Source organism: Carassius auratus, chromosome 46 (assembly GCF_003368295.1).
Source record: "Carassius auratus strain Wakin chromosome 46, ASM336829v1, whole genome shotgun sequence".
In the NCBI taxonomy this organism is placed as follows: Eukaryota; Metazoa; Chordata; class Actinopteri; order Cypriniformes; family Cyprinidae; genus Carassius; species Carassius auratus.
The window spans coordinates 12409059-12431905 of NC_039288.1; the positions used below are offsets into that span (position 1 = coordinate 12409059).

At 35.5% G+C, this 22847-nt stretch overlaps 2 protein-coding genes and 1 long non-coding RNA gene across 6 annotated transcripts; 1 reads left to right on the forward strand and 2 right to left on the reverse strand.

The window, feature by feature from the left end:
- Positions 1 to 90: 90 nt before the first annotated feature.
- On the forward strand, positions 91 to 20392 carry LOC113064217 (rod cGMP-specific 3',5'-cyclic phosphodiesterase subunit beta-like). Of its 3 annotated transcripts, XM_026234863.1 has the most exons (25): positions 91 to 272; positions 9635 to 9721; positions 11632 to 12176; positions 12252 to 12422; positions 13348 to 13500; positions 13780 to 13869; positions 13982 to 14122; positions 14208 to 14282; positions 14605 to 14669; positions 14777 to 14843; positions 14948 to 14995; positions 15262 to 15411; positions 15505 to 15648; positions 15734 to 15799; positions 16055 to 16201; positions 16294 to 16401; positions 16503 to 16612; positions 16707 to 16794; positions 16874 to 16974; positions 17244 to 17351; positions 17464 to 17527; positions 17604 to 17678; positions 17766 to 17849; positions 17976 to 18129; positions 18773 to 20392. In XM_026234863.1, the coding sequence occupies exons 3-25, from the start codon at positions 11952 to 11954 to the stop codon at positions 18832 to 18834; spliced, it is 2496 nt and encodes an 831-aa protein (XP_026090648.1). In that variant the 5' UTR covers positions 91 to 272; positions 9635 to 9721; positions 11632 to 11951; the 3' UTR covers positions 18835 to 20392. The 3 variants fall into 3 exon arrangements, with proteins under 3 accessions (XP_026090648.1, XP_026090646.1, XP_026090647.1); XM_026234861.1 differs by having other exon boundaries at positions 11632 to 12422; XM_026234862.1 differs by lacking the exons at positions 91 to 272; positions 9635 to 9721 and having other exon boundaries at positions 11313 to 12422.
- LOC113064218 (sulfate transporter-like) lies at positions 428 to 6206 on the reverse strand. 2 transcript variants are annotated; one of them, XM_026234864.1, is made up of 3 exons: positions 6122 to 6206; positions 2944 to 3585; positions 1123 to 2640 (listed from the first exon to the last, which is right to left on the reverse strand). In XM_026234864.1, the coding sequence occupies exons 2-3, from the start codon at positions 3556 to 3558 to the stop codon at positions 1123 to 1125; spliced, it is 2133 nt and encodes a 710-aa protein (XP_026090649.1). In that variant the 5' UTR covers positions 3559 to 3585; positions 6122 to 6206. The 2 variants fall into 2 exon arrangements, with proteins under 2 accessions (XP_026090650.1, XP_026090649.1); XM_026234865.1 differs by lacking the exon at positions 6122 to 6206 and having other exon boundaries at positions 428 to 2640; positions 2944 to 3558.
- A 960-nt stretch (positions 20393 to 21352) lies between the features above and the next one.
- LOC113063742 (uncharacterized) lies at positions 21353 to 22847 on the reverse strand. Its single transcript, XR_003278730.1, has 4 exons — positions 22720 to 22847; positions 22200 to 22254; positions 21982 to 22080; positions 21353 to 21467 (listed from the first exon to the last, which is right to left on the reverse strand). It is a non-coding gene; the product is annotated as an uncharacterized LOC113063742 (long non-coding RNA).

The window sequence follows — 22847 nt, forward strand, 5'->3', positions numbered from 1 at the left end:
TGCGTCACGAGAAGTGCGCCACCACTCGCCCCGGAGCGAAATTTCATTATCATAATCAAACACATCCCGTAGTAATTTGTGATGGCGGTTATCCTTTAGGATGATAGTGCGATAAAACTAATAGAATAATTTGCTCCACTAGATATAAAAGATAAGAATCAGCGCTTGTGTTGTGCAGAACTGACACAAATGATGAACCATGGAGATACAAACAACTAAATTTGAAGTCTGTGGAGTATCTTTCAAATAAGGCACTGACACCACCATTTCCTGTGAGTTTTTCTTGAAAAAACCTAGGCAATTGTTCTTTTACAACAGGAGGTTTAACTGGAGGTCTGCAGGTGTTTCACCTATTATTGTTTATCTTATTATCCTATTATCTTAAACAATTTTTTGTAAACACAGTAAGTGAACTGAAACCAAAAAGCACAATTGGCTAACATTTATTAAAAATAATTAAAATGTTTTTGCAATGTAATCATCATAATCAAGTATGTAAAACATGAATATGGTGGGAACCTTGAGGCAACAAGTGTATCCAAATGGGTCCAAATAGTAGTTATTGACACCGGTTTAAAATATAATAACATCTCCAGGTGAAATTCACCCTTCACTTTCATTTCCTCAATAACACCATACACAATAACACCAATAACACATTTACAAGGCAGTATGACAGGCAACTTTAAATCACAGATCTGTATTGTCTTATCATCTCATCTCTCTTCTTGTATATTTTACATTTAAAATGTAATTAAATATTTAATTTTCTGAGGATAAGTGTGTCAGACTCAGAAATATGTCGCAAAACATAATTATGTAGCGGTAGTAATTTGATTGAGTACTTGAGTACTTTTTGGTAGCTAAATAATAAAATAAAATAAAAAAACTTAATGTAAGGCATAAATGCAGGTTTGTCTTCCAGTGTTTATAATAATAACAACCCCTGAGTTAGCAGACTATTCAAAATATTCATATTCAAAAGGGAGTTGGATTTTTTTCCCCATCATGTTGATTTTATAAATGTATTCAACGTTCATCATTTTTTAAGAGCTGAATATCCTGTTTCATATGTTTTAATAGAAAATGTTTATCAGCTCTTGAAACCCGTTTGTGGGCACATTACACAGACGAGTCATTAAACGGTTGTGTCATACAAGTAGCAAAACAAACAGCACTGTGGATAGTATGAAATGACAGTTGTTCCATGTCTTTGTCACCAGCCCCAAAAAAAGAGCCTCTCCTTAAAGAATCTATCACTGGTGTATTGCAGCAAGCTAGAATTACATTCACGCCAACTTCTTTATAGTCTTTTAAAACCGTTTTGAAGGTGCTCACTCCTGCTGTGTCTATTATGGAAATGCAGGAGCAATCTAAGATGATAGTATGAAAATCAATGTTTCTTGAAATCAAGTTTACACTTACATCTCCATTTGTTTCATCTACTCTATATGTCTTCTTCGCTGTCTTGTCTCTAGCTTTTTTCTCCAGTTTTCTTCGGCGGGTTATTTCAAGGAATGGCTCAAGATGGGTTGCTTTATATAAAGATTTTAAAAAGAAGTCTTTGTTGGCATAGAAAAGAGGCGCCTGAAAACGGAAGATCTTCACTTTTGGAACAGGTGAAAGATTATCATACTCTTCCATGTCCTCAAAGTCGTTGGTTTGTTCAATTTGTCCCAGTAAAGAAACTTTAGGATTCTGAGTCTGGCCCACCACACAGATCATAGAGAAGACCACACCAATCAGCAATCCAAGCTCCACGCTAATTAAAGCAGTTGAGCTCATGGTCACCAACCAGACGATTGCCTCAATCTTGCTTTCACGCCATTGGGTAGGGACGTCTCGGAATTTGCGCAGGGCACCCCGCAGACTGACGATGATAATGCAGGCGAGGACGCATTTCTGCAGGGCGTAGAAAAATGGCGCAAAGAAAAGAAGGACCAGAAGGACCACTAAGGCACTCACTATACTGGAGACCTGAGTCTGGCAACCTGTTGAGTCCTTCACCATAGTTTTCGCAAGGGCAGCGCTTGTAGTGAAAGAATGGAAAAATGAAGGAATTATATTGCAAAACCCAATTGCTATCATTTCTTGGTTGGGCCTAACTGTGTAACCATTCTTTTTAGCAAACATCTCAGACAGAGAAACGGTAAAAGCAAAACTGATGACAGCTAACGGAATGGCATCACATGCTACACGGGGCATCAGTTCAATACTGGGCACCTTTGGCGGAATGAAACCAGTTGGAATGGCACCTGAGATACTGGAGCTGAACTGTCCGTTTAGATCAGCAAAGTGGGAGACTACTGTGGCAACTGCCACTACCACCAGTTCTGTGGGCAATGGTATCTTCAAACGGTCCTTATAGCGATCCTGGATCTCTTTTCCTGCAACCAGCACTATGATGCAAATGGCACTTGTTATTAAATCACAGAAGTTGGTTTTGTGGATGGTCTTAAAGATATTGATCCAAGTGACTACCACAGTGCCGTAGCCTTGGTATCGAGGAATCTTAAGGCCAAGCAGGTACTTTGCCTGGACAGTGAGGATAGTGCAAGATGCCCCAGTGGCAAAGCCATCAAGCATAGGAGCAGACAGGTAAACCGAGACAAACCCCAGCTTGAGAACGGCCATCAGCACCTGAGGAGAACATACAATACAATTTTCAGTCAAGGACATGACATTCATTTTTTTCTGTACTATGTATTTACTTAGAAATATAAAAAAAATGCACATAAGATGACTTTTATGATGATCATGTTTTTCATGTTTTCGGAATGTACAATTGCGTTTCAAATAACAGTTTTTTTTTGGTCCCCTACACCATTAATTCCTTTGAATCTCTCATTCACATTATTTAAATGATATATTTTACTTGTTACAACACTTACATCTTTGCATGGAGATTTTCAGATATGATTTAACAATGTGTACATACTGTACCTGGTAGACGCCAGCAAGAAATGTTAAAGCTGTGGCAATGCCAATGGCATAGCATTCCTTCCCACATTCCATATTCAATGGCATGATCTTCAAGTTGACCAGAGTAGTGTTAGCTTCCCCGGTGCCATTTATCCCAAATGCGCTTTTCGTACTGTCTTCATTCAAATCAAAGCCTGCAAGGTAGACCTCTCGGTCGACAACTTGTCCAACCATCAGACTCATGAGGCTGAAGATGCCCACCGAAACATGTCTTGACGTCCCCATGAAGAAGTAGATGATGTTTGAAAAAAACGACGTGTACAAGCCATAGATAGGATCCAAGCCTGCCAAAAGGCAGTACGCAATGGCTTGAGGGATCAATATGATGCCAACTATGAGTCCAGACATCAGATCTCCCCATATATAGTCCTTCACCTTGTACTTGGGAAGCCATTTCACTACGGGGAAGAAGCCTGTTAGCGTGCTCTTAACTTTAGATCCTGAGCAGGAGAGGTTTCGCTGCAATTTGTTCCTGATAATCTCATGAATCCGTTTCCTTTGCCGTACTCTACGCTTTAGTGTGCCCACAGTCACAGAGTTAAAGTCCTCCATAGCTTCCAGTGATGAGGGACCCATGCACTGATGGGGCTTTTAAGACAGCTCCTGAAAAAGGGACAAAGACCTTTGATCAGTAAGTGATCTAATTTAAAGTTTAAACTGGATGTCTGTTGAATAAGGGTAACTGATTAATCATTGTGCTTGGAGTAAGTGTGAAAGCTGTTTCTGTGGGAAAAAGTCAATAATTAGTCATGCAAGTTAGCACGATTACCAAAGGTTACATACTAATCGGTGTTTGAGAAGATTTAGGGACAGCATTTACCAATCATTAGAAATGATTCTCACAAAATTCTTTTATCAGCCTTTTGATCTGCAGCTAGAAAGAGACTAGGAAACAGAAGCTTGATCTTACATCTCACCTACAATTCATTATTATTAATAGGACTGATAAAGCTGTAAATGACAATTAATGATGTTAAAGTGGGCAACATTTTATAATCATTAATAAAACTACAAGTACAGATGTGGCACAACATACACATCAGTGTGGCATCTGCTGTAGGTTTGGATGTGCCTGTCCTTGACAATGAAAGTCACTGGTCTCTAAGCAAAGCAAACTACAGTACGCTTGCAATCCTATTTATTATTTATCTCCAAATTGTCTTTTTATTGGAGGGTCATAAAGTCACCGCTTACATATAAAACTGTTTTCCATAATGGCATCTCATAAAGATTATAGGTCTATATTTGAACTTTCATTATCAGTAAGCTATTTTATTTTCTTCTACAGTTGTCTTTATGCTAAAGTAGATGTATGCTCAGTAGATGTATGCTTCAATTTTAAAACATAACAATCTAAATGAACAACTATTAAATACAACACTCACCTGAATGAGTGATCTAAAAAAAAACAAGCTATAAAAATGAACAGAACTGCTTAATTTATTCACTAACCTCTCAATACCCTGCCTCCCAGCATCTAAATGAAAAGTAATGAATGGTGTAAGTCCAAGCTTCAGTGTGCAAAAACCTTCAGGCAGTCCCCCATTCTGACATATGTTTTCATAGGCTTTAAGAACAGAAGGCGAGCATGTTGTGTCCCTCCTGTGTTAAACGTATGTTAGTTTTTAATGCTCTGCATTATGCTATAGCAGGGTATTCGGATAATAAGGTGTTAGAGAGAATCTTTTACTTGTTCTTATAGATGGAGCAGAACCAGTTCAAACGTTCATGCTACGAAAAACAATGAAAATATGTTTCATCTGCACTACTTAAAAGAATTCTAGACTGGACTATGTTGTGCAACATGAGCCACATGAGAAGGACTAAAAAGACATTTGCTTTGTTATACTTTTTGTTCTTGAATTGCATTGAAATTAAATTTTATATTTGGCATATAAGACTGACATAATACTCGTTTTAAGATTTATGCATTGAAATAAATGCACTCAATTTAATTGTAAAGTGTGTGAAAGATCTCTCAATTATTTTAATAACTTGGAAAGGCGCAAAGGTACAATCTTTTCTAGTTCTTTTCAAACGGAGCAAAAACATTTCACACATCAGATTGTTCCCCGAAAATAAAGAAAATAGAATCAATGTTTTATCTGAACTAATTAAATGAGTTATATACCGGCTTTGTGATTTAGAAGAGTTTTAGAATTGTCTCTTTGTTTGTTGCTGGAAATGCAGAGATGTTCAATGGCATGTAGTGTCCACAGATTTCACACTGACTTGACGTTCCTGCTGTTTGTGCTACTTACAGGATGTATGGCATTTATACTGTGAAAAATTGAGTGAAATATGATTTACACATTTCTGCAAAGACTCTTTTGTCATAAATGTTCTGCTTTTAAAAGATTCTTCTCACATGATGGGTGCCACACATAGATCATGTGGGAGGATTTTATTATTTAAACCGGACAGTGGTGGTATTATAACATTGTATTATATTATTTAATAGTATAAATAGTGTAATAGTATAAATGTTTTTTATTTCTTCTTCTGGGTATTATAGTATGATTTGTCCCATATTGCTGTCTGTGTGTATATGTGGGTGTGTGTGTGTTTCCATTCATTTACATTATTATTGTGTCAATATACAACAAAGAGCCAGTTCAGGCAATCTCTCAGTTTATTCTATGAACTGTGAGCCTGCCTCATCTGGTAAAATAAGGACGTCGTGACGTTGCAGACATACAGAACAGTTGTTGTTATCAGGTCTGGCAGGTTGTATAGACAGAGATCTTGGCCCACTTTATATGAAATGCATCAGTTATGAGTCATACTTTATTAATGATACGAGTGAATGACAAACAGATCTTCAAATATGATCCTTGGCAAACTGAGGTCTTGTGTAAGATATGGCTTAATAGTAATAGGCACTATGAGACTAGATGATATGTAGAAATGAATTGTTTACCAGTTCGGTGTCACATGATCATTTCAAGTGTCTAAAATCCTAAAATAATGTCATAAACTAAATTACATGACATGAATTTCCCAAATGGCATGTTGCTTTATCTTCATTTCCTATTAAATATTCTTGTGATATCATACTCCTATAAAAAAGCTTTGGATAAGAGGAAGCCCACCACCATATAAAGACTGCGGTTGAATATTTTGGGAAACAGGGACTCACCCTTGTCATAGGAGCAGATGAACAGAATGGAGAATACATTTGCCATGCCTTCACTGCTGAATTTCCCGGTGCACATTAGCTTGACTGTCTGAATAATGCAAAGGATTGTGGGTAAAGATGTTGCTCCGCTTTCTTAACCCGCAGCAACCAATCAGACAGATGGAGATAGAGCAGGGGTGGGGGGCTGTGGGCTGATCACCATAGAAACAGTGCCACCCACAATCTCTGTGTAGTATTACTGTAGTTATATGTGGCTAAAAGCATCTGAGTAGTGCTCTATGAGCCACATGCGGGAAAAAAAGTGAATTATTATTTTTTTTTAATACTGTGGATATGCACTGGAATTTGATTTTATGTTTGAACTGGTCTAGCATAAATCTGCTGATAATCGATATAGACAGACAGATATACCTTTGCAAATAATGTATTTAAATGTGTGTATTAAAGTGTGTTGTGTTTTGTATTGTTAAAATGCTTTCTATTATTTGTCTTGGCCCATTTTAATATAAAGCATGAACGTTTTTCCTCCTTAGCACTGTTTGTGCCTTTGGCTCCATGTTGCTGTCATTAAATTGCTCTGTTTGTTTGATCATCCAATGCCCAACAACAAAGTATATAACCATCATGTGTAAGAAAAAAAAAATTACTTATCAATTCAACATCAGAAGACTAACAGGTTAACACACAAATCTTTAAATGAGCTCAGATTCAACCAAGCTAGTCATTGCAGTCACTTCTTCATGGGAACACGTGACTGCACGCTTATGTGAGCAGCGTACTACATCACATATGTTACTAACGACAAAGGATATTCAGTATTTGCTTTGTTCTCTTTGTTCTTTTTTTAATGCTATATAAAACTCATTACATATGACCTTATTGTTTTTCCACAGCAAACAAAGCATGAGCCAGAGTTAATTATCTTTTAAAAACGGGTCAGTACATTCATATATGTTTGACATTCTGCAACTTAATGTTCATGAATGGATGGGTATCACACTAACTACAGTTACTCATTTATTTTAAACAAAGTTCTAATGTCGCCAGTTAAGTGCACTTCTGTGAATTCAGTTATGTATATATGATGATGCAGGTTATAAATAATCAAAAGAGGGAGCCGTTTTCTTGAAATCTTAAACATTTAGATTTCATTTGAATCTCTCTCTCTTTAAATTCTTAGTATTATTTAGCAGTACAAGTTCAGAAAACTGTGTGGCACAGTCTGGAGTCTGGACTTTTCTACGTCTTGTTTACCTACATTGTCAGGCTTTAAAAGCCCCTTATGTCATTAACCCTTAGTTTCTCCAGCAGAGACTTGGCTCAGTACAGACAATCTGTTCTGTCTCCAAGACACCAGCTGGCGATGAGAATACTTATCGCCAGTCAGAACAAGAACAGTTTTCAGAAGGTATTAACTTATTGCAGATAAACTGGCAAGAACTCAGATGACCCAACTTAATAATGATCTGGATAAGCTCGTACTGCACTTAGGTCAACCTTTTTTAAGTTTGTTGCATTAACTATGTACATTAACTGTGTTTCTGCTCAATTAACAATGAAAACATTATATCTAATATCTATTGATAAACCTTATTTAATTTATATAAACAATCCTCAAGATTGATTCTCTTATAATTGGGCATATTCTTAGAAATTTTCCTCTAAGCCACAGACAAATCTATTTTTCATATAATAGTATAGAACATATAATATAAATACTTATATGGTAAGCAATTATAATGTAATGGTAATTTTTTTTAACATTCGTCTGTTCTATGAAAATGCATACAATTTTGGTTTGTTATCTTTTATAATGTCAGTTTAAATGAATTATCATCACTAAAATCTAGTAACTACAGTTAGTGGATAACTTGATCTGCTTATGGCAAAACAACACCTGTCCAATTTATATATATTTTTTTAGATATCAAGAGCCCTCGTTATCTTTTCCCTCGTTTATGTTCCCAAAACATAATTTATTTGTCCCTTGTGATTACTGCATATCGATTCTGTTCTCCTTGGCATTGATTATCAGTGCAAATATGCTGTGGAAAATAATATATCCTTTTCAGTTTGTAAACAAATGGGGCATTCAAACTGATGTGTATCCATTCTAATATATTGAAATAATTTCAAATAATCTGTAAAAACTAGTGCTGTTAGTCATTTTGAGGCACTGCTGCGATACGTCAATGCACCTGCCATATTTATCTGGGCAAGACTGCTTTAAAAATAAATGGAGATAAACAGGGGAGCTGCGGTTATACTGGATAAAAACACTATAATGTTTACTTTTATTAACCGATTTCAGTGGTTTGTGATCTACATGGACTTAAAAATAACTCTGCCTCCAGTTATTTAGTTAAGCTTGGAAAATGATTAATTTTAGTAAGAAATTGTGAAAGCTAACACTCACACTCTTGTTGATTTGGTTGATTTTTTTTCTCTGTTAACAATTCCGATATTCATGTAGTATAACTGTGACATATACATTTATTTATTCAAATTCAACATTTGAGTATTTTTTTTGTGCCTTCTGTCAGAACACAGCTCATTCCTTTTTAAATACGGGAAAAATCTAAATAAACCTTATTTAAGTACTAATAATTTACCATAATTGAGAAAATGGAATAAAATCAGCAAATACAAATCAAATAGTGACAAAAAGCGGTCTACTTCTTATTGTCACATCACTCTGTACATATATAAACTCTACAACAAACAATAACAAATGTAATTGATCATTCTTTATGGATCCAGTAACACTTACGGTTACAGTGGTAAAATATTATGCTGATGCAGTGCACAATAAAAATATAGTAAAAGTGACGTCTAAAATTAAAAAATATATATAGTACAAGTTGTAGTAAAGTGAATAATATAATAAAATAGTGAGTACAGCAATACAATATAAGTGTAATAACAGGTTTATAATACCAACAATATATACCCAAATCAATTAATCAGAATAGATGAATAACATGTAGAATCTGTAATATCAAAGGTGCAATAAAACAGAATAGACAGTAATGAAGAATAAATTAATAGTAAATTATAGATTAAATTAAAAAATAGTGAAAACTACAGTTTAATAATAGTATTTGTGTAATAGTTATTAAATAAAGTAAGACACAACTAAAGACAAGCAAAAATGTATGTCTAAATATATATATATATATATATATATATATATATATATATATATATATATATATATATAATCCTCTGAATCAATCTGCAGCTCAATTACACTCTATTTCAGTTTTCAGTTCTAGCTTTTAGTATAGTTATGTTTAACACAAACCAGAATATGAAATGCATATGAGATTTTCACCTAATCATTATTGTGATGAGGTTAGAGAGGACTCAAAAGCGAGTGACAATTACAGTTCTTTAATAGAATCAAAAAGTCTGACCACAGGTAATCCAAACTGAAGTTTTAATAACGAACAGCAAACTAAAGGAACCAGTAGACTGGTAAAATAAGGTGAACCCAAATCTCCTCTGTGGTAGGGATGACCAGAAGGCTGGCGAGGCAGTGGATCTCGTAGCTCACGGAGAGACGGATGGAGCTGAATACAGACGGAAATCACAGAGCAGGTAATTAGCTGCAGTCTTTAGCAGGTAAGGTTCTGAGGATGTACAATGACGAGCACTGAGTAATTCTAGCAGTGGAAGTTATTCTGACAACAAGACAGGGAAAGAGAGGGCTAGAAGAAGCCAAGATAATGAGAGTAAGTGAGAGAATAGTGTGTGTGTGTGTGTGTGTGTGTGTGTGTGTGTGTGTGTGTGTGTGTGTGTGTGTGTGTGTGTGTGTGTGTGTGTGACCAGCAGAGGGAGACAGAGAGAGAGACAGGATCATGACAATTACAACATCAAGAGCAATAATCAACAATGATTTTGTCATGAAATTGCAGCTTCACTCACTAAGAAATTACTGTGTTTTTCCTTTCAAGTCTATTTACATTCTGTATGTATCTTTACCATTTTTCTAAGAGTGCAGAATAATGACTGATTCTTATCACTAGGTGGCACAAAAACACTTGGGCTGGATTCAGATTTTGAGTTCTGCTATGTTTGACATGCTAAAGAATAAAAGTATCTTACATATTACAATTTAAAGGTTTAAACAAGCATGAGCACATTAACGAAAACTGTACAGGAATCTGTTATTCTAATCAAAATACATTGTTTGGTGTTATCGTATTGGTTATAGATCTGATGTGCTAATAAAGAGGTGGAGGTTCACACCCATTTCCTCAGGCTACTCTAAATATATTGCACTTTTTCTAACAGGTTGATTTAGTTGCAATCTTTGTGTGCAAGCAACTAACTGACAACTGGATAAATTTAACTAGTAATCATTTACAGCTTCCAAATGTGCACCAAAACAACAGAGAAGTGTCAGTTTTCACAGATGCACAGGACCTACCCTCAGGAGCCAAAGCTCTCACTTGTTTTGTGCAGGTATGAAGCTATTAATATGCTGATTATCCTCATGACATTTTGCTTAAGATGGATACAAGGTCTTTATATAGAAATGAACTTTAACTCAACAAAAGGATTATAGGGATTATTTTTATTATTAATTATTCCATCTAGGCCCATATCCCTCAGTAGTTTTTATAAAGAGAATTTAGAATGCACCAAAAATATTTGAAATGCAGCATCAAACAGAGTGTCTTTCAGAGAGAGAAACACTGAGTGGCACATGTGGAAATCGAATTAATTAATTATTAACACAATTTATAATTTATGTTCATTTTATTTTGTTTTAAGTGTATATACCTATAAATCTATCTCACTATAATGTATTCCTTTTGTAAATACTATACACTAATTATGTAATACTGTATATACAGTGTTCATAATATTGGTACACAATGGCATATTAATCACAGTGTACTAGTTACAGATTGCAAATTATATATATATATATATATATATATATATATATATATATATATATATATATATATATATATATATATATATCTGCTGTGATCCCACTTTTATGCTAATCCATGTTACTGCTATAAAAATGGAAGTATTATATGTTCATAGAATGAAATACGGCGTTATTAAATCTTTTTGACAATAGTTATGGATGCTAATAATGTGTTATTTTATCATTTTTCTCTGAAAATAGCATTATAGTTTAGGTACAATATTAATACGCCTGGTCTTTCTTTTGGTCTTTTTAAATGACTAATATTCACATACACTGTACATATGTTCTGTTTCATTTTTTAAGGAAAGCCCTTTCTCTGTGCCCATGGTTGCAGTCAGAGTAAGAAGACAACTGGGGTGCTGAGATAATCAGCTAGTGGCCTGGTTAAATAGGGCTTAGTAATGAGGAGTGTGTTTTTAATAAGAACTTAAAGAGCTTGTAGCGCAAAGGCCATATGATTGAAACAAAGCATATGATTGTGCATTACCACTCACATACTTTATGATCATATAGAATTTCCTCTGATACAGTTATTAAGGGCATCTCTTTTCTTTCCAAGGACACAGAAAGCATTCAGAGGAGGACAGCGATCCATTTCAGCTCTAGTCTCAGGCTTTGATACAGGTCACCTGATCAGTTTTCCTAGAGTAGATCCTGATTCACCTTCAACGCTATTAGGAAAACACCTTGCTGATGACAGCTAGATTGGACACGGGTTGCCCCTGCTGTGGCAGGCATCTCATCTCACGATTCTTCGTTTTCTCAACCATCTGAGGATTTTATGCTGTAAATATTCCGTTTTTGTCCTGAAAACTCATTTGAACTCTCATTGCTTGGCCATCACCTGCCAGTACTGGGATTGGAGCAAAAGATCCCAAGATGAGTGTCAAAAAAGAAGACGTTGAGAAGTTCCTGGATGGAAATCCAGATTTTGCCAGGAGCTATTTTGACAAAAAGCTCAAACCTGGTGCTGTGGCCTCGATCATGCAAATCCCAGAGTCTAAAGTGGATATGGACAGTTTTAAGGACATATGCTCGGTAGAGGAAGGAATGATATTCTATGATCTCATTACAGACATGCAGGAGAACGTCAATATGGAGAAGGTGATTTTTAAGATTCTGAAGCGGATCAGTGCTCTGATTCATGCCGACCGATGTAGCTTGTTCATGTATCGACAGCGAAACGGCGTCGCCGAGCTGGCCACTCGTCTCTTCAACGTTAATGAAAATTCTGAGCTTGATGACTGTGTGGTGCCTCCAGACTCTGAGATCGTCTTCCCTCTGGACATCGGTATAGTTGGATATGTGGCTCAAACCAAGAAGCCCATCAATGTGAAGGATGTAACACAGGTACAAAAGAAAACATTGCTTTTACAGCATCTGTAAACAGGTCAGAAACTGTAAAACTTGATTGAAAGAGACTAATGACTCTATTATACATTATTAGACTGTCAGTATTGTCATATTTTGAGGCTTGGCCAATCCTATTGACATAATCCATTTATTTCAATATGCCATGACCCATGTCCAGCATGAAAGGATTTCACATGTGGCACTTATGCAATGACCAAATCTCCTCTCAGTAGTCACACTTAGAACAGATTGTTTATTTATTAATTTATTTGTACAATAGGTTGTGGGTTTTACAAGGTTCCACAATTATTTCAATGTTTTATCTCCGCTGTATCAGTTATCTTGTTAAACAAGGGACAAACACTTAATTTTTGGTAACACTTTACAATAAGGTTCCATTAACATTAGTTAATTGCATTAGTTTACATAAATAATGTCATATGGTAACACTTTATTTTACAGTGTCCTTGTTACACATTACATGTACTTACATCAGTAATAACAATGAATTATGCATAATTGCATGCAACTAACCCTAAACCAAAACCTCATCCTACTCCTAGCCATATAGTGAGTACATGGAGTTCTATAATAGTACCCAGTATTTAACTGTAGAATTACACTGTAACAAGAACATTAAAATCTGTTAACATTATTTATTGGACTTGGAATAATGAATAGGTTTTATTAACTAACATAAACAAAGATTTGCAAATACTGTAACAAATGCATTTATCGATGCATTAACTAATGGTAACTTATTGTTAAGTGTTACTAAAAAATTTTTTATCTACTTTCTAATATCCATTCTAATATCATATTAGTCCATTAGCAGTAATGTTAGATAAATGTGCAAGTTAGTATAAATGTGCAGGGATAGTGTGTAATGTGCATGACAAAACTGACCTTGCTTTCACTGTAGGATAGTCACTTCAGCTCATTCGTTGATGAACTTACTGAATACACCACACGCAACATCTTGGCTGCCCCCATCATGAATGGGAAAGACATAGTAGCCATCATTATGGCAGTCAACAAGACTACTGGTCCCCATTTCACAGAGGAAGATGAGGATGTAAGTGTCTGCTGTTTGTGTCCACCACTATTATACACACAATCTACAGTGGACTACGGTTAAAAATAGCACATTTTAAATGAGTAAACAAAATTAAGACAAGCATTTATCACATTTTAATTGACAATAATGCCTAAATGAGTTACAAAATTAAGAGTTATTTATTTTATAAAATATTCAAACGAGAGAGTAGACATACTTGCATATACTGAGCTGAGATGCATACTTGGCATTGTTATTTTCATCCTTTTTTTTAATCTAAATCTCTTGTTTCAAAAGCTTTTTTTAAAGTATCTGAAAGTTGGCTCTCTGAACCTGAAGATTTTTCATCTGAGCTACCTTCATAACTGTGAAACACGAAAAGGACAGGTCAGTCTGAGCTTGCAAAAACTAGCTGTAGGTGATGAAATTGTAAAAAAATAAATAAAAAGGAATTGAACAATATATAAATGAATGCAATTTTCCTTTATCTCATGAATAGCTGCTGTTGTGGTCTGCTAACAAGGTGTTTGAAGAACTCACAGACATTGAACGACAGTTTCACAAAGCTTTGTACACAGTCCGAGCCTATCTCAACTGTGACAGGTACTCTGTGGGCCTGCTGGACATGACCAAGGAAAAGGTATGTCAATCACTGTAATTGCTGCTTGATTTAGAGGCTCTCCTGTCTCTTTCTAAGACTGGCCGGTGGTTTTATTCTCTTGCAGGAGTTCTTTGATATTTGGCCTGTGTTGATGGGAGAGCAGCCACCTTATTCTGGCCCTGTTACTCCAGATGGAAGGGTAAGCTGCATTTTGTACAATTCAAATGACCCCAAAATCAAACTTGTTTGGACATTTACTCACTCTTATGTCATTGCAAATCTATTTGACTTTCTTGAGTCCCAGTTTGGAGCTTATTTTCCAAACAGTAACATCTGTGGTCACCATTAACTTTTGCAGCTTCAACATTTTGGACATTACTTCATTTTTTGTAAAAGAAAGTCATATAGATTTGGAATGGCATAATAAATGTTGATATAATATAAATTTTGGGGGGAGGACTATACATTTAAAGTCTCTAAAATGCTTATAAAAACAAATTTTTATGTTTCGGTTTACTTAGGAAATCATTTTCTACAAAATTATTGATTATATTTTGCACGGAAAAGAGGACATCAAGGTCATACCGTACGTTTTTCTGTTTTTCTTCTAGTTACCAACATGTTATAGCCAGAGTGTGCATATAATTACAAAATTATAAAGCATTATAAAAACACAATTTTCTTTTCCAACAGAAACCCACCTGCGGATCATTGGGCTTTGGTTAGTGGATTACCTACATATGTTGCAGAGAGTGGATTTGTAAGTGACTTCTTTATTACTTTGGGAATAAAGTATGGTTAATTTTTGAAAAGTTATGTAATTACATACAGCATTAATTTATTACTTTCCGATGTGTATTCAAGATTTGCAACATCATGAATGCAGCAGCAGATGAAATGTTCAACTTTCAGGTATTTTAATTTATTTTATTGTCTAAAACAGAAATCCTCAAATCTGTCCTGCAGAGTTTAGCTCAAACCCTGATCAAACTTACTTACCTGTGATGATTTTTATGGATTTAATGAAGACCTTGATGAGCTCGCTCAGGTGTGTTTGATTAGGGTTGAAGCTAAACTCTGCAGGGCATTGGCCCTCAAGGGGAAGATTTGAGAAGCCAAAACATTGGAGTGGTTGAAGTTCCCTTGGCTTGCAGTAATAACACTTTGGGTTTCTGTAGACGGAAGCTCTGGATGAAAGTGGATGGACCATCAAGAATGTGCTGTCTCTGCCAATTGTCAACAAAAAAGAAGAAATTGTTGGCGTTGCAACTTTCTACAACAGGAAGGACGGCAAACCATTTGATGACCATGATGAACAACTAATGGAGGTAAGACTGATAGACTGACTGGTAGCATTACTGACTGAATTCAAAAACCACTGACTTGTTGACTAACAGAACAACGCATTGCTGTCTCAACAGGCTTTGACACAGTTTCTGGGCTGGTCGGTCCTCAACACAGACACCTATGACAAAATGAATAAGCTGGAGAACAGGAAGGACATTGCCCAAGACATGGTGCTGTACCATGTCAAATGTCGAGATGATGAGATTCAAAACATCCTTGTAAGTTTATACTTTTATTTTATTTCATTATTTTATTTTATTATATTATTATTTATTTTTGTCCTCTTTGGTATTTCTATTCTAGAAAACAAGAGAATATTTTGACAGAGAACCAAGAGACTGTGAAGAGGACGAGCTTTTGGAAATTCTGGTACGCTGAACTGCTTATTAATTAAAGATCTTGAAATTACAGGCTGATCTTACTCTTCTCAGATAGATAAGATAAATTCGCATAATTTAAAACCTCACAGATGCTTTAATAGACAGATATGTCTATTGTGATTCTCTCCATATACTGATTAAATTTAAGCTGTTATTCAAAATATTTTGCTTATTTTATCCTTTTGCATTGGTTTATGTTTCTAAAAAAATCTATCTGACTTTTGTTTTATTATTTTTCATGCAGAAAAAAGAACTGCCGGGTCCAAATAAGTTTGAGATCTACGCGTTCCATTTTTCAGACTTTGACTGCACTGAAAGGGAACTTGTAATGTGTGCGATTCAGATGTACTATGAAGTTGGAGTGGTTAAAAAGTTCCAGGTCCCTCAGGAGGTAAATTTGCTTGTTAATAATGATGGAGACACCTGATTTGTGTCATGAAGCATCATGGAATTCCATAAGATTGGCTGCTGTTTTCTTGTTAGGTTTTGGTAAGATTCATGTACTCAGTGAGCAAAGGCTACAGGAAAATCACCTACCACAACTGGCGCCATGGCTTCAATGTTGGGCAAACCATGTTCACTTTACTCACGGTATGACCTGCCTATCTTACTTTTACTTAGGATTACTTTTTCATGTCACATTTTTGATACAAATACTAACAATGATGAAAACATTTTTTTTATGGAGCCAGACAGGCAAACTGAAGCGGTATTACACAGATTTGGAGGTGATGGCCATGATCACTGCCGGCTTCCTGCATGATATCGACCACAGAGGCACAAATAATCTCTACCAAGTGAAGTCAGTAAATACTACTACTATTTCTCCCAGTACTTGTACTATTTTTGCTTCTACTATTATTAATCATCATCACATTTGTATGTTTTGTGATAAGGTCCCAAAATCCTCTAGCCAAGCTGCATGGATCTTCCATTCTAGAGAGGCATCACTTGGAATTTGGCAAATTCTTGTTAGGCGAAGAGGTATGAGCAACCTGTCCAGAATGTGAGCCTTCGTGTTAATTTGGTTTGATATTCCTAACATATGTTTTCTTCTTCTTAGTCATTAAACATCTTCCAGAACCTCAACAGAAGACAAACAGAGCATGTCTTCCATCTCATTGACATTGCCATTATTGCAACTGATCTTGCATTGTACTTCAAGTAAGGTTTGACAATATATCATAGTAGTATGTTTTAAAGTCTCTTGAGTATAATAACTGTGGGTTAAAGGAATTTTTCACTCAACAATGAAAATACATTATTTACTTATCACTATGTGATTTCAAACTCATATACACTTACTTTTTTCTTCAGCTGTTTATATAGTGACAGTTTATAGTCACCGATGCTGTTCATTTAAAGAAGTGAAACTAAATGTAAAGCTAAAATTAGACAAAAGTTTTTATATATGACCTTTTTCTACCTTAAAGAAAGAGAACAATGTTCCAGAAAATTGTGGATCTCTCTGAGACATATGAAGACGAGAAGAAATGGGTGGACTTCATGTCTCTTGAAACAACAAGGAAAGAAATTGTAATGTAAGTTTGTCAATTTACAACTTGCGCTTGGCATTTCAGCATACAGTAATACATCTTTTAAAAAATAATCAATTTGGATTTGCATGTTTTTATATTTTAAATAATTGACCAGGGCCATGATGATGACAGCATGCGACCTCTCAGCTATCGCAAAACCATGGGAGGTGCAGAGCAAGGTAAGAGATGTCAAATGAAGAATAACTACAGTTTTGCTTCTCAGCAATATACAAAGTGTAATTTCTCCCATCCTAGGTCGCCCTCTCTGTTGCAGCTGAATTCTGGGAGCAGGGTGATCTTGAGAGGACTGTTCTTGAGCAACAACCTATCGTGAGTACCTGAATCTAATATTGGTGGTTGGGCTGCAACCATTGGTGGAAAAAAGAACAATCATGTGGTATTTGTCTTTTAATCTAGCCCATGATGGACAGGAACAAAGCCGCAGAGCTGCCAAAGCTTCAGTGTGGTTTTATCGACTTTGTCTGTACTTTTGTCTACAAGGTACCTTTATGAATGAAGGGAATTTATCTTTTGGTTGCTGTTTGTATGAATGAATGACCAAATCATTCCCACTTTGTTTCTAACAATATGATTAATTGGCAGCCCCTCCCTCTTTGTTCTCCATAGGAGTTTTCTCGTTTTCACCACGACATCCAGCCAATGTATGATGGCATTCTGAACAACCGGAAGCATTGGAAAGAGAGGCAGGAGGAATATGAGGCAAAACTAAAGGCAATGGAGGAGGCAGCTCAGGCCAAACAGGAAGCAGCTGCTAAAAATGGTTTGAATTTTTATCGTTTGCGTTATCGTTATACTTTAAAATAAAGTGTAATTTATTTATGTGATGGCAAAGCAATTTTAGCATTCATTACTCCAGTCTTCAGTGTCACATGATCCTTCAGAAATCATTCTAATATGCTGATTTGCATTATTATGCAGAATTTAAGTATAATATTTTTGTAACATAAATAACTTTACTGTCACTTTGATCAGTTTAATTTATCCTTGCATCAGAATAAAAGCCAAAAAACAAATAACTGAAAAACTGACATGCTACATGGCCAACAGTATGTAGACACCCAAAATCCACACCTAAACAGATATACACATTAAAAGGCAAAACAGTCCTCACTTTACTGCTATAAAAAGGGTAATGCAGTCTGTTAACTTGAAGAAAAAAAAACACACACATTGACTTCCACAAAAGAACCCAACACAAAAAGCTAACCCGAGGAACATGCAATTAAACATCAAGAACTTCATTAATCTCACAGGGACTTCATTGGCCATCAAAAAGCCCAGACCTGAGCTAGAATAGCCAATAACAAAAGAGTGTCCACATCCTGTCGGCCATATATTGTATGATATGATGCATTTATTTCATTCTGATTCTTTGTGTTTGTTTCTGTATGGTTTCTCTACAGCTACAAATTCCAACAGCACCAGTGGATCAGGATCAGGATCCAAGACCTGCTCTATTTGCTAGAGAAAAGACAATGCTATAAAGGGCCAGGCAGTTTGAAATGCAACCTAGCCTCTATAGTACATCCCACAGATCAACACCACACTTAGAGCTGATCAAGAGTGAGTGGGAAAACACTATCAATGCATTATATGCTATCAGCAAGCCACAAGACCACCTGCTAACCAAAACACACATCGGATCTTGCCTACAGTTAGCATTACTGTTCCACTGTGTTTCCTTTGGGTCATAGTGTTCAAGCATTTTTATTGGATGATAATTGGTTTAATTTAATCACAATGCAGACTTATTTGTACTACAGGAAATTTCAGAGGTGAATATTGAAAAAATGGTTTTGATTTTGAAAGTTTATTCTATTTTTCTCTCCATGCAGTCAAAGATATTAGCATCACCATTATTTTTATGGATAGGATTTCATTTATCAGCTGATATTTAATATCAAGCAGGTCCATGACAAGTTCTTGTAATTCCAAGATAACTTTTCCTCCATTTTGTAATTGCAATGTCTAATTTGCTGTCACTTGCTACTTTCAATGAAAATCAGAAAACAAACGGCATTTTATGAGTGATACGTATTTTTTCGGTCATTTATTCCCTCTAAAAGTAATCACATTGTACAGATTGAAGCTAATGTTGCAGGTTGCTAAATCTGAGAAGATAGGTGACAGACCTTAGTGCGCAACAAAATATAGCTTCTGGCAGAATATAATGGTGGTCAGCATGTATAAAGATTGGGTTTAAAGTTATAGTTTGACATTTTTTTTTTTTTCACTTAAGCCGACAGGTAATGCGCAATTGTCCTTCAGATTTATTTACATCAAGTGCTGTCATGGGTGTGTTTTACTGAGCAAGGTCCCGTTACTCAGTGTCTCCGCTGTTGGGACATGCGTTCACAGAGAAAACTAATTCCAGTGGCCTTGATTTCATTCATCTATTCTAAACTGACCTGTCATCACACTGAACCTTGAGAAGTCTGTGATTAAATTCAGGAAGGTATTCAGATCCAGGCAATTTTTTTTCTTCTCATGTCAGACTTTTTTTCTTTTTTCTTTTTTTGTAGGAATCGAGTTTCTCTTTCACTAATTGTCTATAAAACATGGTAAAAACATCAGTTGCGTATCTAATTGTGTAAATATACAAAATGTCTTTTTTTCATTTTATGAGGTACGACTTTACATCCTGTTAAAAAGTAAATATTGCAAAGGTGTGTTTTAGTGCACTTAATGCATTTTACAAGCTTATTATACAAAATTGCTGCTTCTGTTTCACATATTATAAAGGTTTAATTTAAGTAGCGGAGAACCAGGCAGTAGCAATGAAAATTTATGTTTAAATCAATGTGTCAGATCTGACAGCAAAGCCCCGATAATAAGACTTATTCAGTCTTTTGAATTTGACACAAGAGTGATTTACTTGCAGAGCAAGTTTAATATTTCTTGACATGAATTTGATTATTATAAAAATACAGCATCAAATATGGACGATTCCGATTAAATTGGTAAACATTAAGCTTCCCTTCTGTATGCTCAATACCACGATAATTAAAGCATATATTTTTATGAACTTTGTGTTTTTTCTTAGTACTCAGATTGACCAATTCAAATAAATGGTGTTGTTTTTATTTATCAAAGCATGCCGGGAGAAATGTATCACGTTACAACAGGAAATGCTTCAGGAAAAGCACCAAAGCAGCATATAAGAATGATTTCAGAAGGATCTTGTGAGACTGGAATAATGGCTGCTGAAAATTTTGTTTAAAGAGACTTATTTCAGAAACATGAACAAAACTTACAGACCGGTAGCTGATTAAAGCTATAACAATATTAATTTGAGACAACTGTTATTCAAACTGCATAGGATTTGATTCTCTTCACACAACTGCTCAGTGAGTCACTCAGTAAGAAAGCCTCTTATCCCATGAGAACTATCAGCAGTTTCCACCCTTCCCTTCCTAGATAACGGAGTGTCATCTGCAAAGGTTATCTGAACATCCCTACACATTCCATTTCCCAATAAATCCTCTGACAATATTCTTACAAGACGTACAATATTTTTGTCTCTGTTAAAGTCATTGCAGTTTAGGGGTTTTTAGATAAACTCAGCAGAAATGTTGTTTATAAATGAAGCAAAGCAGAGTTTCTAAACAAATATTTATCTCGCTTTTTTAAATAGTTAATGAAGTACAGCACCGCAGCTAAGTAGCTGTGAAGCATTCGTGCAAAATCAGCACTTGTGTTGTATTGGCTTGACCTAAATCCTGGGAATTATGCTAAACCACGGTCAGGTTATACAACCGTCCTACCTCTATAAATGTCACCAGAGCATTGCAGAAAAGACAAAACCGTCCTTAACACATTCTCAGAGAATGATCTTGGTTTGTCATGCATATAAATGTAATCCAACCAAATTAAAAATGATTTTTTTTCTTGCTGAAAAGGTATGCAGACGCCCTTATGATGCTTATACTGTATTTAGAATAACCTGAATAATGGCAAATGAGGAAAGAGTAAACATACAAGAATATTTTTAACTTCTGTCTTTATTGAAAATAAAAATTAGGTTCATTGTGATTCTTTGCATTTGGTGCTGGAATAGATACATCATGGAGATTTACTTCAGAATGGTGTCAGAGTTTGCTGTGGAGAAAAAAAAAGAAATTTTTTTGAATTTGAATTTTGAATTATTTCAATATTTTCAAGTTAACACCCTGTAGCCTGGGAGAAGAAATACATCCCCTGAAATTCCTTTCCATGAACAGCACTACTCTGCACTTGATTCACTGAATATTTTCAATGAATAACTTTGAACCCAAAGTTAATTTTCAAGTAGGTGAAAACTGACATGCTATTGTACATAATGAGATACTGTTAATGTATCACAAAATCAAAAAGAGCACTAATTTCATTCATCAAACACCATTTCAGCATTACTGTATCTCCCCTCTGCATAAAGCTAGTTAATGTAAAATATCCGCATTCACTGAAACACAAAGATCAGAAACTGACAGGTGGACCAGGGTTAAAATACCACCAAAAAAAAAAAAAACACCTTTGTAACATTATTGATATATTTTGCTATATTTTATTCTTGTTATATCGTAGTATAAAATTGTGCGTGTGTAAATACACACAGAGAGAGAGTGTTACAGACCTTCAGACAGCTGTTTGTAAATGCGCTCTTGTTCTTCCCTGAGTTTCTTCTCTTCCTCCTCAACCTTCCTTTCTTCAGCAGCGATGGGCTTCAGATAATCTGGTGAGCAAATTGATTTAAAAAAACCCCAATAAAACAATTAATTTAACTGAGGCAGAAAAGGCTACACAAAAGCCTGTTTCAAAATAACAAAATGTCATCATAACTCAAACACTTACCATATCTCTGCTTCCCATAAATTAATCCAACTAGCAATGCTGACCATCTTGCTGTCTGAAATCAGAGAATGAAAGATGCTGGTTTGTTTACTGGTGAGCTGGATTTTACAGGCCACTCTTATATTTTTACCAATCAATTTCTTTATTGAATACGACTAAAACTGAACATTCGCTTTGGGAAAATAGAGTTTTAATGATGTTTGGCTCGAATTCTAGGACAACAGCACACAAAAGTTCAAGTTTAGTCGTTTCCCTTATTCACATTTGACACGTTCCTTCGCAACACGTCATGGTACCCATTTAGATAGTACTAGTACTGACCTTGCATTGTTGTGGTTAGGCAATAGGCTAACACGATTAGCTTATCCACCGGCTGTCTGCAGATTTTATGCTAAGCTAACACATTAGCGTAGACTTCTTGCTAGTGAGGATAAATGAAGGACGCTACTATAAACTATAAAAACTAGCTGTTTCTGAATATAAAACACAATTTGAGAGTTATTGCTATTATAAGCTATACCTTAAGAAGCGGGGAGACCTGTACGGGAGGAACCATGTTTGACTTGAACGGAACGGATCTCTTCAGGCAGGAGACAGAGGAAGTCCTCTCTGCTGTCAGTTGGCTACACTGTACCTGACTGTACCTTA

Coding starts and splice junctions, on each gene's coding strand:
- LOC113064217 (XM_026234861.1), top strand. CDS start 11,952: ATGAGTGTCAAAAAAGAAGACGTTGAGAAGTTCCTGGATGGAAATCCA. Junction 14,123..14,207: donor TGGACATGACCAAGGAAAAG/GTATGTCAATCA, acceptor ATTCTCTTGCAG/GAGTTCTTTGATATTTGGCC. Junction 17,850..17,975: donor TCTGTACTTTTGTCTACAAG/GTACCTTTATGA, acceptor TGTTCTCCATAG/GAGTTTTCTCGTTTTCACCA.
- LOC113064218 (XM_026234865.1), bottom strand. CDS start 3,558: ATGGGTCCCTCATCACTGGAAGCTATGGAGGACTTTAACTCTGTGACT. Junction 2,641..2,943: donor TTCTTGCTGGCGTCTACCAG/GTACAGTATGTA, acceptor TGTTCTCCTCAG/GTGCTGATGGCCGTTCTCAA.